Genomic DNA, 20,322 nt, shown 5'->3' with positions numbered 1-20,322 from the left:
AGTTCGTAGAGGCAAAGAGGAAACCAGAGACATTTAGCTGCCGTGAATTGAGAACAGTGCCCTCTGCGACGTAGGACTGCACTGCATCACTTGACTGGACTATTCTGATCCTTAAAAGGGACGTTTAATGCCACGTTGATGGACTGGTAATATTCCTAAACATTATTTGTCAACACTCAAAAGCCTTCGAGTGGTTCCCCAAGTCGTAATTACAGTTTAAATTAGTACGCCGGGTCACCGGTTTGGTGAATTTCTGCTGCCCTATCTACCGGTTGTCAACTCATATGACTTGTCTTTCCGATGATGAACTAATAGCGTGTTTGCTTTTGAATGCTGGTCAATGTGAAGGAGAGTGCAGGATAAAGAGTATTAGTTACCCTTGAAAACGCCTTTCTTTTCTTTTTTACAGCAATAAATTTTGTACTTTTGTTGTGTGCGTCGAAATTAAGTCAAGTGTAAAATGGAAGCGACATGCTGTGAAGGGTGCAAGATTTTCCTGTCAAACAAATCATTGTACCGTAAACCATTACCAAGAGATTCACTCTAATCTGGCCATAACCATCACAGAAAAGATGATTGTTTTCTCCTTGACAATCAATGAGACAATAAACAAAAGCTGGAAATCATGCACTCAACCTGGAGTTTGAGTTTTCAAAAACTTTTAACAGGCAGTTATTGTGTTGCAGAAGCAAATTAATTTTGTTTAAAAAAGAAAGGAAACATTTTTATAAGTGCCGTATTCACCCACATCAGGTTGATTCAGAGGGTGCAGCAATGCCGTCTAACCCTTATCTTCTTTAAAAAGCAAAAGATTGAACAATACATTTCAGATCAACAGACAACAAATGATATTTTAGTAGTTTATTTATTTATATTTACAGTTTTAACAGTATGTTCTAAGGCTAGACAGAGCAGTAAAATCTGCTTGTCACTGTCATTTCATTGCAAGAATCACATCGCTTACAATTCAAATTACTAATCAGAAATTTGTTCACAATAAAGGACAGTTTACTGCCAAGTCAGCCATTTGGAAAACAATTTAACAACCAAAGCTTTCAACTACACAACTTATCTCTTTTTTGATTGCAACAATGCAACAACAACAATCGTGACAATGCTTTGATGTATCTGATTGAAATATGTGTACTTCCATAGAGGTGCACAAAATTACCATAACACAGTTCCATTTTAATTTCTGCGGGAAACATACATTCGCAGTCTGAGATGTTTACAAAGATTTTGGTGTATGCTTACCATGAAACAAACATTTATGGTGTCAATATCTATACCCCTGTAAGAATAATTTACTGAAATACAGAATGGACAGAGTGCTTCACGTAGATCTTTGGAAACACTTCCAATATGAGGTTTCAAGGTTGCTATCTTAGCTAATTCAAATCAAATTCTAGTAGCAGCATATTGACACAGAAGCACATAATAATCAATACAATATTACACATCAAATAGCAGAGAGCAGTAGGACAGTTGTTTTGACCAGGCACGCTAGGCCAGTATATTGAGTGCATCGATGAGCGTCTTCAACTCGTCCTTCACAGACTCCAGCCCTCCTCTGATTTTCAGTGGGTTGTCCAGGACCTCTATGCTGTAGGTATACGGGTCAAACCTCACAGAAAACGGTCTCTTGATGCCTGCTACATAAGCCCTGCCAAAGAAAATTCAGAACATAAAACTGTGTGGCAACCTTCTGGGAGCCTGCTGACAACCCGACATCGCGCTTAATACAGGCCCGGCACCAGGAGAAAAGAGGGGTGCAAATGCAAGCAACGGGGGATGGGAGGCACAAAAATTACTATCTTAAAAGAACGTAATATATACTATGTAGACATCTGGATATAAGGAGACAACTGGGGGTACACTGAGGTACGTCCAGGGATGCAAAGCACCACCATAGTGCTGGGCCTGGCTTAGTATCACATCATATGTTAGGTGGTGTAACCTACTTTTGATTCAAATCTGATGTTCATAGCCAAACATCATTTACGTGATCATTCATTTTTATATCGATTGCAACCATGAAGAAAATTAAGGTCAGTAATTTGAGAGTATATTTGGCAGGATCAACTTCACCACAGGCTTTAGTCATGAAATGACAAAATATGAAAGTTCATTTTTTAAAAGACTCCTTGTGCTTTGTAATATGCTTCAGGGAAGGTGATATTCTTCTCACAAATTTCTTTTGTCATTTGTTTTTTGCCTCTGTTAAGAAGATTATGATGAATATTCTCACAATAACTAACTAGTCTTGTGTTACCGGTATGAATTATATACAATCTGTTCATCTGTAATATGAACCAGTTTCTTTCAACATCCATTTTCTCGTTATCAATAAGAGAAAAGGAGAAACATCATCCTTGATTGAACTCCAGCATCAAACTGCTTATTGGCGTAAAAGAATGGTGCTATCTGTAAAAGAACCACAATATTTCTAATTTACCATACACATAGATTGGAAAGTAACATTTTTTTGCAAATTTATGAGCATAATCATTTGCAACCACATTCCTCACTATTATGTTCTTACAACTTGGATTAAAACCATGGATTAAAAATCTCACTAACCTCAGAATACTGAGGCACAGAAGAACATCTAAAAAGAGTTAATCCATCTTCAAAATCTGAAAATATGCCTTTATGTTTGGAGATAATGTGTAATACTGTTTTTGGAACAAGAGCAATATTTTCTCAGTCTGCAGTTAAGAGAAACAAGACTGGCACATCATTTGGTCTGTCTCTCTGTTCCCTTTGAATTTGTGTCTCATCAAAGTAGCCTGGCCCATTTACAGACTGCAACTAAAAAAGAGGGAGACAAAAACAGCCCTTTCATTTTATGAATAAAAAAAATAGAGCCACAAGACAAAGTCAGTCATCTAGGTAGAAAAGCTGCGAGAGATGGCTGTGCATGTTGCCAGAAAAAGCAAAAACAATAACAAAAGCAAAATGAATTCAACTATGTTGTTAACACAGTAAGCCTCTGTTTTCCACTTCCAGCGTGATAAGTTTTAAACTTGAGAATGGATCTTGTGTGACATTAGGATCCAGAGTTCTTCTCAGAAAATCTACTGAAAAACAACAGGCGTTCCTGGATATGTTTTTTGGCTCCTGGCTATTGTTCTGGGTCCTATGGTTCCAAGTGGATAAGTGGCTACTGTGGTCTTAACGGAATTTTAAGTGGTTCACTATCTTAACAATCTATTGACTGATGTACTGTTAAGGAAACTTCCCAGCCAGCCACAGACAACATGACATCTTATGACATCTTGCAGATACCCTATAATCTCAGTGAGGTCAAATGATGTTTCAATTTCCAAGTTTATAGTTGGCCAAGAGTTATATATTCACATGAAGCCTCGATAAGGCTGTGTGCAATGCAAATGAATAAAGAGGTAGGGACACGTTTTTCCTTAAAATTTTCACCTGTTACCTGAGCTTTTCCTTGGTATCTGCAAAGCTCTCAGATACAAAGTAGACAGACTGATAGGTCTGGTCCTGGTATGGCTCCACAGCTGCAGCTTCGGGATCGAACTCTCTCCTCTCTGGCTCATCCGAAAGGGAGTGCTGGAGAGAGACCGAAATGCTTGGCATTGCAATGCAGAGGCCCAATAATCTGTCCAAATCATGCAGAAATGTTTTCAGATGCAATGCAGGGGCCCTGTAATCAAGTTGTGTATATCAGAGGCCTTGTTTCATTGTCCATGTTTTGACATATCCATTGAGGGCTTCAGCACACAAAAAAACACCACATTGTCTAATTCGTCTCAGATGTGAAGCTCAGATTTGTGTACACAATCTATCTCTGTATACTGAGGAAATGACTGTTCTCACCACTGTCAATGTTGTTCTCACTGGTCTGGTATGTCACTATTTTATGGTGTCTGTTCACACATGTTCACTGCAATGCACCATTTGAATGCATTCAGCTGTCAGGGGATGCTTATGGATGTGGCTGTCACTCACCACTAGCTCTCCATAGGAGGAGAGGAGACCTGCTCCATAGGCCTTCACCGTACCGCCCTGTTTGCACAGTCCAAATTCCACAGTGAACCAGTACAGCTGAGTGACGCACACAGAGGGAGATACACAGGTCAGTTCTTTGGTACCAGCACAAGGACTTCAGCATAAATAAGAGAGCTTGATATCATTTACATCACCGTCAAAGGAACGGCTGAAAAGGTGGGAACTGCATGGTGCAACTTCATCATGATGAAACTTACAGTTGATAACTTCTCTATGTCTTCTTCTGACGCTCCCAAAGAGGCAAGGCCAATGTTCTAAGAGCAGAGAGGCTCCATTACCAAAGAAATGATCATTGAAAATACTGAGTCTCAGTGTAACTGTCCAGTTTACAATTCCAGTGCTAACAATTTGCCAATACCTACCTGCGAAAATTGGGCAAATGTTCGATCAGCCAGCATAGGGACATGGCCGAGGAGCTCATGAACACAGTCTCTAAAAAGAGTAAATATACAGAGCAGAGAGAATGAGAGAGCCAAATATAACAGAAACACCAACATGAACACACACACACACACCCAAACAAATATTCACACATGAATATACACACAGGCACACACACAGAAACAAACATACACACACTTATATGCATACACAATCACACACACTCACACACACTGCCTTAGCTACAGTGTAAGGGCTACCATGTTTTCCAAGTAGTGCTCCAATAAGAAACTAGTAATTGATCTCCTGCTAGTCCAAATCTTCAGCTTAAGACTGTACAATAAATCTCTGTTAAATCTCTCTTTTTTCTCTCTTCTTTATCATTTTTATATGTCACTGGTTGAAGGATTAGAGGTAACAGAAATACTCACGGCTCAGGGGAGTGCATGGGTGACGACGCGTGGCGAATGTACTGCGTGCACTGGAAAACACGGAATGCCAGACTGGCTAAGAAATCCCTGGCTGATAGGAGACCTGCCACTGGACGTAGCTGAAACCCTGTATGCTCTGTCAGAGGAACAGAGAGGGAAGGAGATGGGGCTTTATGGGTAAATGAGCCTCAGGTGGAGAGGTTTTACACATCTTGTTATGTTGACTGATGTATAATACTGTACTTGGCTTCAGCTGCCTAGTCAGGTTGCACAAGTTAACTTGTGGTAGGGCTTGAATGGTGTTATGCTCACACTCACTGGTCTGAGAGTGCTGTTAGCCAAGGTCTGACACTGTTGCTCATTTAACTTGGATGGATACACTTATGTTCTATTGTGCTGGTAGTCGCTCTGGATAAGATTGTCCACTAAATGCACATAATGTAATGTGATGCCATTTTTTCCGTGTGTGGGAGTGCATGATATGTGTTACCTTTCAGGAAGCGAGACACATCCTCCAGCTGTGGTATGTTGTCTGGGCTGTAGCCACAGTGTCTCTCCAGCAGGCGGAAAGCCTCCAGGTGTTCAGTGCAAGCATGAGTGGTGTACAGCCCCCTCAGTGTGGAATACACCTCCCTCCTGCCCACACACAGACAAATACACACACACACACACACACACACATAAAGCCCATCCACACATGGACAAATACGCTCACACATGCACACACCGACAGACAAATGCACGCACACACAAACATAAAAGCATGTACAGGAACAGATGCACACACAGACAAAAACAGGCAGACAGAGAAACAGACACACAGCAACACAGAAACAGAAAAGGGACACAAAAACTTCAGAATAGGACACCATCACAAGGGGGAAACATTAGATCATTTTCAAAAACAAAACAGTGTATACCCCTAATGTACTGAGCCAAGCATTGGAGGAGTATTAACCAGGAAATGTATTTAGGAGACCTCTGGAAGAATAACCATTTCCCCAAATGCTTTGAATCTTGTTCTGCCGCTGTCTGATTGAATTATTTTATCATTTTTTGTAACAGTTGTTGTAACCAAAACAATTTATGCTTGAATAATTGTGTTAACTGGAAGTTAGCTTTTCAGGGCAGGGAAATACCAGATCCTTTATTGACACAGGAGGCTTGGTCTGGAATCGTGTTTTCATTTCTAATAAACTGTTAACCATTCTATTCTCGTGGTCACATCTCTCATGTTTGTGAAACCTAAACCATGGGTCTCATAAGACAGCTACATATATAATTATGAATAAGCTCATCTGAACAAATTGCTTTCTAAGCATACATGTTTTTTAATGATTAATACAGTTATGACTCTGGCACTGAAATGATAATAGCTTTGTCCAAGGAAAATCAACAATACATACGAAGATTATAGCAGCACTAACCATGTACCAATTTCCTCTTCAGTATATTCCACTCTGGGGATGGGTTCACCACTAGTAAGAAATTACAAACAAAAAGCATGAGGATACTGTTCATACTGCCCATTGGGGACTTCTAATGAGTTGTGGATGTGTAATTTGCATACTGTTTGTAAGTGAAGGCTATGTCTCCAATCATCTTCCTCCGCTCCCTGTAAACAGGATCTGTAAATCCCTGTTTGGAAATAAAAACAAAACATAAGTACAGTCTGTCACAGTATATGTGTTCTACACCATTTACAATGCAGTTCCAGTAAAGATGTGTTACATGAGCTCTGTACTGCCTCTGTGAAAGAGCTGCTGTAGATGGAATTCATGCCACGTGATGATTACGAACTGAGCTTGCCACTCTTGGACCCAGAGAATTAACTATTACAAATGGGAGGTGGCATAGATATTCCCCATTGCATCCAACTGAAACTGAAGGGCTGTTTTGAGTCTTGAATATGTGCGTACACAGGTAACATGTCTAATGTTAGTAAACATAATAATGTATCTGAGGCATATGTTAATAATGTAAGTTATCAATGTAATCTCTCTGTGAAAGTCTTATCATTTCGATGTGTTTACTGACCGGGTGGTCTTGGTCTAAGTCCGGATCAAATTTTGTTACCAAGTGATGGCAATTATCCAACTCAGCAATTTTCTTTGGAAACCAGTGAACTAAACAGAGAAAAGAAAGGAAGGGAAATGCACAGTGAAACACAAATGCTATGGTGTTTTTATGTTAATTGTCAGCATTTTTTCAGAAATTAAAAAATGGTGCTGTAGTCTTACATGTGTAGTGAACTTACATTTAACCTCTTTGGTCGTCCTGACATCTTCTGCAATCCGCTTGACTGAACTGATGAGGGTGCTGACGTCCACCAGGTGCACCTCACAGCGCACAAAGTATTCCAGGTCCTCCAGGCTCTCCCTGCGCTTCCTGCTGGGCCTCGTTTCCAGGTGATGGATTTTCGCCTCGAACGTCTGTTATGTCACAAAAATTCCAGATGAGGTAATGTTGTGTCTGAACTCAATGCAATGCAACAAGTCAAGCCGTATTCTTGTGATTTCAAAACTGCAACTTAACATGACACATGCTGTCCTCAATGAATTAACTACACAACAGTATTGCACAGCAAATTATAGAAAGATTTATACATGTACTGAGGTGAGCTCAGAGAAATGGGTATGTATATGAATGGATATCATACCTATTATGGTGAGAGACGGTGTCTCCACCCAGATGCAGAGTCTATTCACATAGCCATTTTAATATGGAATATGTATCTGGGTGGAGAGATAATCTCAAACCCATAGAGAACAACTGTTTTAACAGATTTCACAATAAATTTTACTTTCTGATGTCCATGAATGGGCAAAGATGTAACAATAATAACCAGCAAAATTTTATGAAGAAATTAACAAAAGGATTGAGAACACAACATATTTTGGTGGGTTATCCTTGTATCATGAGTTTGAACTGTTTTACAAAAATAAGTGTTCTGGTTGTAACTGAAATCTCTTCATAACCAGTCCATTGCCATTCTTTAATATGACCAACTAAACTGGCCAAGTAACAGAAAGGCTAACTTTTCCGATGGAGAATATAGTTTATGTTAACTAAAATAACCTAAACCAGATAATGTGAATTTTGTCAGTTAAATAGCCTGTATAGAAATGATGCATCTAAAGCTTTGGGTGACAATGGGGTCAGTTCCAGCACCCCCAATTTATGTTGTATCAGATTTATGGTGGCCCGCATTATTAAACAACTGTTGACATATCTATCTACATCACATACCATCCAGAATTGAAACTAACTTGCTTGGCTTGTACTTCACCACCTTTATTAAATTAAACACGATTTACAGTCTACCATATAAATTATTCAATAGCTAGCAAGGTAATATCACAGGTAATGGTGAGTTAATATTGGTGATTCACAAACTAGGTAGACAGCTAAATAGACACAACTTTTCTATAAACCTCAAAGCTTTTACATACAAAACTTTTGGTTTACAAAAGATCAAATTGAAATGACTCAATCATTTAGCATTAAATAATGGGATGAGGGGAAATCATTTACAGGGATATTTCATTGGGTTTTTACTGAAGCAGCAGTAATGTTAGCTCGTACCTGTAGATGGTGACACTGCTTCCTTTTTACAGATATGGTATCTCTGTTAAATTCATCTATTTTAATTATTTATTTTTAAACTAGAACTTTGCAGATCACAGGATATTGCTTACTAGCTAAAGTTATATGTGCAAGGAAGTTATGAAATACTTTACTCTTTAAGGGGGGCCAGCTGTCAATCACAAATTGTTACCATGGGTTGATATAGGGTGGGCCCACACCCCCCTGCAGAGATAAGGTATCACTCTGTGTATAACTGGATGCTTAACGAGTTAATATGTCATAGACATGTTTCCTTTTTAAATGACTGTTTAACAATTGCTTGCTATGGATTGCATCATGACAGTTTTCAAGCAGCGGAAATAAAACTTGGGGTCAGCTCCACTTCAGGAAGTCAGTCAATTAAGGAAATGAATTGAAATTCAATTAATTAATTGGAAAAATCTTCATCAAAATGATGGACAATTTGCAATTCATTAATTGAATTTCAATTCACTTCCCGAATTAACTGAATTTAAGTAGAACTGACTCCAACTCTGGCGGGCACCGCTTAATGGATTCCAGCTAATATTTGGTTCACTATTGCTGGTTGTAGCTCGTTAGCTAACTAGATAAAACTTCAAAGAATTTAATAATTTCAGGGGAGAAAATGGTGCATTAGGACAGGTGCAGTATATTTCTGAAAAAATATATGGACTTTCCTTTCTGCCACATAAGTAATAATACTATATGTCTAGACATTGTTTTCTCAGAGTATTTTCCAAAACACAAGTTAGCGATATTACACACACATGTCAAGCACCAAAATCATTACAGACACTTGGACACGCGTATATTTAGCAGAATTTACTGAAACAAAATCTGGAAAATCCAACGTGCAACTACCTGGTCAACTATAGATAGCTGGCGTCACCACAATACGCTTTAACGCATCTCGGTAGCTCTAAACGTTGGCTTAGTATCAGTTGCATAGCGTAAATATTATTAGCACTGGCATACTAATTATTGTTTCAGGTTCTGTATATTAAAAATTAAGAAACGAAAACGAGCAACAAGATCTACTATTCACACGACATAGAATGCTGAGTTTGGGAAATGTCCAACACACCTGTATTATGTCTTTGCCACAGACAATGCATTCAGTAATGGACAAACTGGTCTGCTACATGCTTAACTAACCAGTTATACTATAAACGCTCGTATATTAATTGGATAAGTGTTTTCTTTTTTCATATTCAGATAGTAGGTTAAATAACCGAACCAAATATTACGAGCAACCCACGATAGACTTTGTTTCTGAGGTAGTAACATAAACTGTGAGCAACCGCCATCCACCTCTCAGTTAATAAATGTAAGAAAAGAAATATAACCTCAGTGACACTTAGGCAAGCTCAGGAACTGATGGATTGTCAAATCTGCCAACACAAAGGAGGTTTATGCACCCTCTTCCGAACAAAGACTATCACTGTTAAAAATGCGCTAATGTAGCCATTTAACAATGTTTCGAGCTTTATCCTTTCTGTCTAACCGTAAAGAAGCCTATTTGTTTGCGTTATTTTGCTAAAAGATGCCTTAGCCAGGCTGCTGTTGACAGTTGCCTGCCGTGAGGGTGTCATGTAACTGTTTTTGTAATATATTGCGTTTTCCTTCTGTTTCTTTGAGTAACTTGGTTCAGAAATTATTGTTGCCATTTTTTTCTTTATGTATATTCCCTGTTCATACATTGTGATTTTATTACACATGAATACACATGTAAATAAATATCTAAAACTGTTATATGAAGTTAATTTTTCTGTTTTGTGCTAAGAAACGTAAGAGCATATGATACTCTTTTTTCTACTTCTCACGTTCCCAGCATGTTTTATCATTTTTAAAATATAGCAACGTACTTGCTTGTTATAGGGATCTTAGGAACTGCACATGCTCACCTCGAAGACCTTGAGTGTGCGTGATAGTGCTGGGATCTTCCCATTCCTCAGAGTAAAGAACAGGTTGAGCAGGGCTTTGCCGTCCTCCTCCTCGAAAACGATCTGCTCACTCGCCTCGGACGACTCTGCCGCTGCGGCCGCAGCCTCCCGTTCTTTCCTCGCATCCTCTATCAAGCTCTGTCGTCTACCCACGAATCTTGGTGACTATGAAAAGAACCAGTTTAAAGGAGAAGAGATGAGATTAACTCGAAAATAACAAATATTTTTGCTTTAAAAGCTCGAATGCAACAAGTTAAAAGAGAAAGCGCTTTACCTGGAGAACATTATTGGCCACACATTTACATTTCCAAAAGCGCATAAAAACTTCAACGCAGTTTAAGTTTAGCTGTCGCACAACAGAGGCTTGGCACTTCATATCTGAAACACTGTCACATCCACGAAGTTCGTTATGCACTGCTTAAATGTGCTTGGTCATTATGCAAGCGCATCTTCTCGTGCGTAACGATGCTTGTTCTTTACGCGCATCACAGCTCTCTCACAATTGCTTAAATTAGATCATAGACAAACACGCAAATAGAAATCAATTTTGAGTACTAAGATGGGGTACAATAATCACTTGAAAACTTTGAAATGAATATAGTTATATACCAGTTTCCTACCGTAATAGAGTCGGATCTGTCAAGCTCGGAGAGTGCTCTGGGGATGCTCTTTGTAGAAGATGAGGAGGTGTTCGAAATAGGCATGTTTGGGCTCCGAATAGATATGCCGTCCTTTATAGCTGATCTGAATTGCAGCGTTGTGTAGTCAGTCTCCCCTTTTCTCTCAGACGCCCATATTTATAGAGGTAATTTCTCTTTCCTGACGTCAGGTCCCACAATTTCCTTATCAACCAACACACCTTATCAATATATGACACTCATATTCTCTCCAAATTAATTCCTTCGATACTGCAGGATTATAAATGTCCTCTAATGTGTTTATTTATGTATACATATTTTTTGAAATTGAAGTTTTTGTTATCCTATTTTAACTTTTCTACTCGGACGTTGTACCCCTTCCTTTGCAATTCATGTAGTAACAGTCGATAAGGAGTGTGGACTCTGGCCTCCTGGTCAAAGAATTATTTGTAATTTCCAAAAAAAAGGCAGTTCCTGGTTCATTCAAAAACTGGAACATAATAACCAGTATTTTCACTAAAGCATTTTCAGTTCATTACTTGAAATTGTCACAACTAAACATCTTAGTCACAACTAAAATATATGAAATCATGACACATTGTATAATAAATGATTTATTCAACATAAGAGCTTTGTGTGCACATGTCCGGTTCAAAATGTTTAATGTGAAATCATCATTATGTTGGAATTTCATTTATATATGACACACAGTTGCTAGGCTTCTGTTCTGAGTGCTAATAATGGTAATTTGACTTCCACATTGGCTGTGGTAAATTATACAATCAACCATGGGAATTGCGCTTGATTTTGTGAAACTTGACAAATCTGACTTGTGAATGAAACTGGCAACACAAGTTGTAAAGGTTTACCTGTACCCAAAGGTTCAAACGAAACACCAAAAAATTGGTCTCTGTCTTGAGACAATTGAGTCACTTTATCAACTCAATCCAATATCCACTGACCTCCCCCCCACCCACCACACACAAATTCGATTCCCATTAAAACCTGCATGTTGTTTTCCATGTCTACCTCAGCATCAAGTGGCGTTTTAGCTCTAGCTGAAAACAGTCTGATGGTTAACACGATTAAGACGTGATGCATGCAGCCCAGAGGCACGAAGACTAAAAGGATTAGCCACCCTCTTTGCCCAGAATGCTGCTACAGCTGGAGGCCCTGGTCAGGCATAGGGGTTATGTCTCCAGTGCGCAGAATGGAAATGTTAAAGAGCACTTCTATAGCCAGAGGCAGTGAATCTAAGGGCCTGTCTTTATTGAAAAGGACAGAAGAACAGAGGGAGATAAAATATACTGGCACTAAGACACAAACCAAAGAGATAGTGCACCTTGCTAGAATAATGTGTTTCTGCGTGAAATACAGTAGATCTGGACTTGTATTTGTTTTTTGTTTATTTGTGTTGCTGATTTTTTTAAAGTAGCATGACACAGAACTGTAAGTAATGGGGGAGAGCTCACAGATGAGAAATGTGTATGCTGTAATAGTTATCTAATAATGGTATAGTGCAAGGTTTTAGAAGTACTTAAAAAAATTATCCTCAAGGATAATTTGTGTTTGTATCCTTACAAATATTCCTTTAAAACAATACACACAGGACTAAGCATGGCTGTAAAATTACAGTTTTCAAATAAAAAATGAAAAAAGATTGCTTTATATTTGAGTTAAGAGAAAAGAACATCTATTTAATATTCTGCCCATTTGTACATTTCATTTAACAAACTTTAATGGTTCCAATGCTGTACCTAACTATCATGCAAACCAATACTAGCAAAACTAAACAGAGCAGGTTATGGTCAATGTCACATAGAGATAGTTGAATCAAGCAGATCAATGAACTGAGGTAATAAAATAGAACTTTATTTTTCGCATTGGTAACTTTGTTTGTGGCATATTGACTTAAGTTACAGATACATAAGATGAAAATACAGATAAGTAAGCAGTTACAGATATATACCTGGCCAGCTAAGGCTAGATCACCCACTATCATTTTAGCCTTAATTTAACTCTTTCAATAACCTTTCAAGTTCAAATGCCAAGCAGACTTTTCTTTTATTCTTGGAAAAAATTCAGTGCATACACACTGAAACAGTATCTTGGCTTAACATGTAAGATCAGTTTGTGATAAGGAACTGGCAACATCCAGTGAAAATAACCATTCAATTAAATTATAATGTCCCATAAAAAAGCCATCTCTGTTCTGTAAGTTGTTTTTGCAGCTGCACGAAAAGAAGAGAGAGGGATAATCAAGATGAAATAAAAAGAAGGAAATCAAGCTGAAAATACATATGAATGATGAGTTTATTGAGGCAACTCCAAACCTCCACACCTTCAAACACACCTAATTTATCAAACTTTATTTTCTCAAATATATCAATAACTATATATACAACTGCCTGCCTATTCAAAAGATACAACTGAAGACCATATGTAATAATGAAATTCAAAGATTTGTGCAGTATTACCTAAGGTTACCTAAGTATTACCTAAGCCAAGAGCTCTTTAAATCCAGCCTGCTGACACAGCCCCAATCTGCTTATTAACTACAGGCCAATAGCAGAAATGTTATAGGGCCTGAGCCTCATGGTTGGCTCATTCAGCTCGACAACCAATATAGTGGACCACTGGTGGGGCCATTCAGAAATGAGCTGGCGCTATCGACTGCATTGGAATGTAACTTGCACACTTAAACGAAAGATCCCATCAAGCGGTAGTTTTATGCCATGCTAACCGCACCATGGAGAACGCTTAAGTATGCCATATCAGTTGTTGTAACTTCTGTGTCAAGTTGTCAGCAGCCAACGAGGTTGTTGCAGTTGTTGCAGGGCAGTGGTGTCCATGCAGGGAGCCGCACAAAAAAAGACACCTCTCCTCTACCGCTGCCCCCTGGGTGATGGTCAGCTGACCCAAGACATCTTTGGGTGACATCTCTGTCTCAAAGAGCCCCACTGCCCACGCGTGTGGGAAACGAGGCACCTTTTTTTATCCCCGGCTCTGCCTGCGGTCCTGGGCATGGCCCGTAGGAGACGCATTCAATAGCTGCCCTGGTGCGTCTGAGTCACTGGCCGATCAGGCCCCCGTGCACACATGACTCCCCACCGCTTTGTTTGAAACACTGTGCCCAATGAAGCAGCATCCCTCTGCCTTTCAAAGCGCCACCGTTCGCCTTTTTTTTTTTTTTTTTTTTTTTTACTCCCTCTATCCGCAACTTGCAGAGATGCCCGAGCCAGCGCTGCAACAACAATTGCGGCAATTATGTATTGATCTCCCAGCAGCCTCCACGTATTGAGCTCAGCAGCCTTTTCCCACGTAATTGTTGGATTTCAGACAGAGTAATTGCACCGTGCCCATCTGGGTAATTATTCATCGTTTCCCACCTTTCTCTTGGCTATTGAATGTTGCCTGTTGTCTTTGTGGCTGTCATTAGGCTCACTGGGTGCGGGAAGGAAAATATGCTATGAACCGAGGAGAAATAAACATGTTTGATAACTTTTAAAAATAGGTATAACAGGCACGCAGGGATAGGTGGCTGTCGTCACCCACCTCCACCCCCCTCTCCTTCCCTCATGTTGAAATCCGCCATGCCCCCATGGAGAAGGGTGCAGAAGGGTGCGAGTGGATGAACAGCTGTTGTAGTGCTACGGATCAATCTGTTTCACCACTCCATACAGGCAGAGAGATGGAGAGGCAGCACTCAGGCTCAGTGTAATTGGACTGTTTTTCTGCTAGTGTCCTCACCAGGTCTAATTGTTTGTGGGAAATTTTTCCCTCCCTGTCACATAAACAGAACTACACTGCATGATGAGATATCATTCAAAGCACCAGATATTCAGTACAAAACGAGCATTTTAGAGCCAAAGCAAGGCTGCACCTATTTTCAGTGTTGCGTAACAGTGTCGTGATTGCATTATGCCCCAGCGTGACCGAAATTGAACTTCTGTCCAAGGGCAGGAGTGTCGTTTCAACTGTAGACATAACAGGTCTCATTTTATTTTTGCTTTGCCTTGAGAAATAGAGAGTTTTAGAGAGAGTAAATGCGTTCAACATATAATTCCAGTACCCATATTCCACAGATTTATTGAAGAATTTATTAAACTTTCAATTTCTGTATATGTACAAAACATACTACTCAAATCTAGGTATTCATAGATAAATACACCTACACACACTCATGCTCAGACACTGAGCCACACACATTCACACACAGCCCCTCCCCTTCAACAAGTTAGCATAATGAGAATCAATGCTGTTTCTTAGGGCCAGATTAAAAATTAAAGTAAATAATAGCATGGGTTAATGATTTGAATCAAAACTATTTTGCGTCACATTTTGTCTTGAAGTGTTTTATTTCTAATCTGTCCTTTGGAGTTGTTATGAAAGCTAATCTGGCATTACAGTGTAGTTAGACACACTTGTCCTCCTGGTAGTTCAGATGCTACTACCTTTTTTTTTTTGCTCCATTCATTTTGTAATTTTCAGCCAGGCTATAATTACTGGTGCCCATGATTGCTTGCGTATATGTCACAATACAGCTGCCAATTGGAATGACTAATCATGTAGAGTGCCGTTTTATTGCTTTTTACACATGTAATTTGTCAAAAGTGGCAAAGTGTTTGGGAGGGCGCAGGGGGCGATCAATTCCATGAGTCGTGTCATCTGCCACAGGGAATTGGCATGGTCCGCAAGCCCGGCGGACGGTAATGACAGCCTACCCCCGTGCTCCACGCTTCCTGTTCTCAGAAACCAGCCCAGCAGTGCCCCAGACCCCCTAAGCCCATCTGACCACATTAAATGTAGTCAGCTTCATCCCTTTCCTGTCTGTAGCCTTCAATCTCTGGACAAAAAAGCAGTCAGATTCTTCTAACATCCATACTGTTTTTTTTTTGTTGTTTTTGTTGTTTTTTTTTTAGTGAGACATGACCTTTGCTTATCCCTGCACACTGGCAACGTACTGGTCCTGCCTGCAAAAGGCACACATACAAGAAAGTGGTCCTCCAAACAGAAGGAGTTTATTCCTGAATAAAACAGCAAATCTTAAATGGAAGGGCAACTATGTAGTCTATAATACATATTTTTATATAGTATACAGTCATACATAATTGACTCAACTTTTATGAAATGAAATTGTTTGCATCTGTTTTTGATATCCACAGTTTGTGATAGTCAGCCATGATGGAGGGAGAGGCAAAAAATTATGACAATATTCTGATCTAACTGCACAACTTTAACATCAATAAATTCATAAATTGTCAATCAATTCATTTATCAACACTTAAATTTTCAATTACCATTAGTAGTATGGTCACTGTCAGTTGAATGGTGAGTGATTGTTGCTTCTGAGTTACACATCTAATCACATGTAGGGGATTTCCTTTCCCTGAGTGAAGTCAATTCAGGGGGTGAGTTATATGAAAAAAGATGATTTTACAGTTTGCACAGAAACCTCATTCCACTCAACCTCTGATGTGACCTCTGGATTGACCAGTGACCTGCTGACTTGAATGTCAAAAAAGATCATGCTCTTCAATAACATGTAGATGTGGCCCAGCGATCCCAAATGCTGTCATGTCATTTAACGTACACAGTGTGCTTAAAGAAGTTGCATAACAGTGCTGGCACGAAAGAAAGGCACGCATGTGTCGTACACAATTTCTTTTCAATGTCAGGCTTGAAGTATAATTGTACTGTTGGCAAATGGTGCCGCGATACACGGTCCTTAAATATTGCTTGATGGAGCCGATGTTCCCTACCTCTGCTTGAGCTCCGTTAAATGTTCCTCAAGGGGTGATTTTGAAAGGTTTATTTTATGAAAGCAAGTGCCCCACAAATGTCTTTCGGAATATGTCTTGTTCAGTTGAAATCAGTTCAGATAACTGTGTCATATCTAATCTATGATGGCAGACTTCCCAGGAAGAGGCTGTATTTGGACTATCATAAATCATTTGTGAGCATTTTTTTTAAATCATGACATTTGTTTTGATAAATGTGGTCACTTCAGTATCTTGTGTATATTGTTTTGGATTCTAATCTAAAGATATCAAATGCATCACAATGGGAAATAAATATCACTTCAGGATGCATACTGCAAGACCACACAAATTTAGATATTTCTGTCATGTTGAAGTTTTGATGGCTTTGGAAATTCTTTCAAATTCACAACCATAAAAACATTCCCCTAATCAAAACGTCTGAATGTGACACACAGCGTTTTGTGCGATTACCGTGTCACTGTGTGGAGCCGAGAGAAAGGACGCTTTGGCTTAAGTGCGCACAGACATGAACGTGCCTCTCTAAGCCGGGTTCTAGCCTGCAAACCATATTGCATCAGGATTCACAAGAAACAGTGCTGTTTTGAATTCATTGTTACTCTTGTGACTCGATGAAGCACCACTGTGAAACTGCATTGAAGCGGTACTTTCTATTATCATAACCTATTCTTACATGGTGCTGTGTGTAGCCTAGACTGCCTCCCTACAAACCGTTTTTTTTTTTTCAGGGCAGCGACACTTTATTGGATTTACCTTTTATAATGGAGCTGTGCGCTTTTCCTGCCTGCAGGCGTACTGCAACTGCACGTGATAATCACCAGGGCCCCTGCCACATTGACGAATCTCCAAATTAAACTCTGACATTTTTGCGTCGCAGTGCTGTTCCTGGTCTTTAGACGCACTTGTCTGAGCAGCTGCCTGCAAACGGAAAAAAAAACTTTAACCCTTGAGGAAAAATGTGACATTATTTGCAGGGACAGACCACCAATGGTTCCCCTCAGAGCAGCGCGGAACCGATTTCGCCCTCTGCACACTCGTTTGACAAAGCTGTTGGCTGCGAATTTGACAGAACGCCTCCCAGTTACACCGGATACAGCCGTCACCACTATTTAATGTATACTTCTGCAGAGCCCTTCTATGCTTTACATATATTGATAAAGAGGGGTGAGAGAATGACAGTTTTGAAGGTCTTGTGAAGATCAGAGTAAAAGAGTGATTCATGGGCACTGGGTGTTGTTAGATTTATGGTTGCTGATTTATGGTCACACGGCAAGATGTATTGTTCGTGATTTAAAGCTCGGGAGGGCGCTCAATTATGCAGTGGTAAGAGTTATAAGTTTTTAGCATTTCATTTTACAATTTCTATCACTGGTCTAATACAACTCTTTCAAATACCTCCAGAAACATGCAAAATATTAGGGTCCTTACACTTCTCTCTCCTCTCTAGTTCAGCATAATTTCTGGAAAATTGTAAAATCCTTCCCTGGTTACAGAAATTGGGTGAGGAAACGAATGAGGGGGGAAGCCACACAACACGTGTTCAGAATTGCTTATTGGCGAAGATTAACGTAAATTGCCCTCGCTGTGCAACGTGTCCAGAGAACCGAGGCCACCATAACGGCAATCAATGCCGCTCCCGGTTCCTCTATGCGCGGTGACGGTGACGAAGGCGGAAAACGACTTTTGCTTATTGCGTTTCCCGAGACAGCCGCCTGTCGATACGCACAGCAGCTGCACCGGACGCATGCTCGTCCGCGTTTGCTGGCCGTTTCCCCTCACAAGTGTCTCTGAGCCTCATTAGGGTGCACACGGAGGGCATTAATGCGGGGCCATGGACCAGCAACCTGACTAACACGGCTCCCGTCCTCTTCAATAGCGTGATCAGGAAGCTGGGCCACTTCATTCAAAAGTCGATCAGATTGTTACAACAAAAACGACCGGGCATCAGCCTCTTGATTAAACGGAGTGATAGTCTGAATCCTCGATCCGAATACTACGTATACAGAATAGGTGGAACCGGCATTGTGATGATGGACGATACCAATGAGTTGGAGTGGGGTGCTTTGTATCCAGTACCTTCCTGCATGTGCTGTGGTCATTATTACTTTTATTTATTTATTTTCACCAACCATCGGTTTCAGTTTACTACACACCAGATGCCTCGAGGGCACAGGAGGCAGGGAGATTGGGACTAATTGCGTATAGACATAACCAATGACTCCTTCTCTTGCGTCACTGTGTAGTGTCTGACGTAGGGCAGGTATAGACCTGAAATAGATGCCCTCTTCTCCTTTCATAATACTTCTTACAAGAACAGTTTCAACCAGATGATAGCAACACTAAAAATCACAAGACACCTTTAAGTTGTTCCTTATTTTAGAGTTTAACGTGTATCTAAATTAAGTTCACAAAACCGTCTAAGGCAAAAAACCTTTAATTTCTCAATTTTAACTCACTGTGACGTCGGAACATTACATTCACTCTCTTCAGTGAATTACAACCGAGTGGAAGGTTGATTTCAGTCTCCTTGCCACGGGTCAGTATTTTATGATGTCAATATGAGCCCTCAGAGCATGCTCTGGTGGCTGTTGTGGACCTATTAAGCCATTTACCAGGACGTTATTGTTTCATATGATTTCAGCTGAAACAGACAGTGGAAACTTCAGCGTTGCTCCTCTCTGTCTCCAGTCTCCAGAATGCACAGCGAGGTTATTTTCTGCCAAATGACAGACATGACAAAATGCACTCTGGGCTTTGTATGAGGCCAAGACTGTTGTGGAGTTAGTAATGGAACCAAAATGAATTTCACTCCATTTATCACTTAACAAAAAAATAAAGGGTCCTTATTTGGGATTCCTACTAAAAAAATATATACTAAAATAAAATAAGCAACAAGTTCATTCACAAATATTGCAGCTGAATTAGACTCTAAATGTGTTGTACTTCATGAATGTGCATAAATGCAACTTTATGACATGCGCTTGGAACTCCTGGTAAGTTTCTCTGGAGTGTCTTCTAGCTGACAGAATGTGCTTGCAAACGTTGATAATGAGAGCCACATCTGAACAACGCTGAGCCTACCAATTTGGTTTGCGTGCCTGTGTTATTGTGTGGGTGCGTGCAAGCAGGTGTGTGCGTGAGCGGCAAGCGCACGCCTCTGTGTGTGAGGGCGTGTGTATTCGCGTGTGTGTTCCTGGTTACCTTTGATGCATACAGGTAATATTTGAGCATAAGTTAGCTCACACAGGCCGGGCCGGATGAAGTTATACAGCACAGTGCTGCTTATCCTATTGTTTCCCCCGCTGGGCCTTGACGCCACGTAGATTCCACCAATACATGAAAAGTGCGTCCCGCTCATATGCACCATTTCAAGCACCAATGTTTTATATCTTTGCATCAATTTGCGAACTGGTATCCAGCCCCTAACCTGCAAAGTGCTGCTGATCAGCATTGCTACGAGCACCTGGTAATCCAGCCACCCCCAAAAATCTGAAATACAAGGACT

The 20,322-nt window shown here is 40.1% G+C and overlaps 1 protein-coding gene across 1 annotated transcript; it reads right to left on the bottom strand.

Moving 5' to 3' along the window:
- Positions 1–1,503: 1,503 nt before the first annotated feature.
- On the bottom strand, positions 1,504–11,286 carry LOC118787826 (tyrosine 3-monooxygenase). The gene is made up of 13 exons (XM_036543527.1): positions 11,020–11,286; positions 10,361–10,564; positions 7,105–7,279; positions 6,885–6,973; positions 6,418–6,485; positions 6,275–6,325; positions 5,338–5,483; positions 4,848–4,983; positions 4,398–4,467; positions 4,233–4,289; positions 3,976–4,071; positions 3,443–3,576; positions 1,504–1,663 (listed from the first exon to the last, which is right to left on the bottom strand). The coding sequence occupies exons 1-13, from the start codon at positions 11,101–11,103 to the stop codon at positions 1,504–1,506; spliced, it is 1,470 nt and encodes a 489-aa protein (XP_036399420.1). The 5' UTR covers positions 11,104–11,286.
- Positions 11,287–20,322: the final 9,036 nt, after the last annotated feature.

Source organism: Megalops cyprinoides, chromosome 13 (genome assembly GCF_013368585.1).
Source record: "Megalops cyprinoides isolate fMegCyp1 chromosome 13, fMegCyp1.pri, whole genome shotgun sequence".
NCBI classification, from domain to species: domain Eukaryota; kingdom Metazoa; phylum Chordata; class Actinopteri; order Elopiformes; family Megalopidae; genus Megalops; species Megalops cyprinoides.
The sequence above is the reverse complement of the archived record's forward strand: the minus strand, read 5'-3'. Positions and strand labels throughout refer to the sequence as shown.

Bases quoted from the DNA above. Each gene is read 5' to 3' on its own strand.
- LOC118787826 (XM_036543527.1), bottom strand. From the start codon at position 11,103: ATGCCTATTTCGAACACCTCCTCATCTTCTACAAAGAGCATCCCCAGA. The intron at 5,484-6,274 runs GTTAGTGCTGCT...GTGTGTGGGCAG, and splicing joins GAAGAGGAAATTGGTACATG to GAGGGAGGTGTATTCCACAC. The intron at 4,290-4,397 runs GTAGGTATTGGC...CTCTGCTCTTAG, and splicing joins CATTTGCCCAATTTTCGCAG to AACATTGGCCTTGCCTCTTT.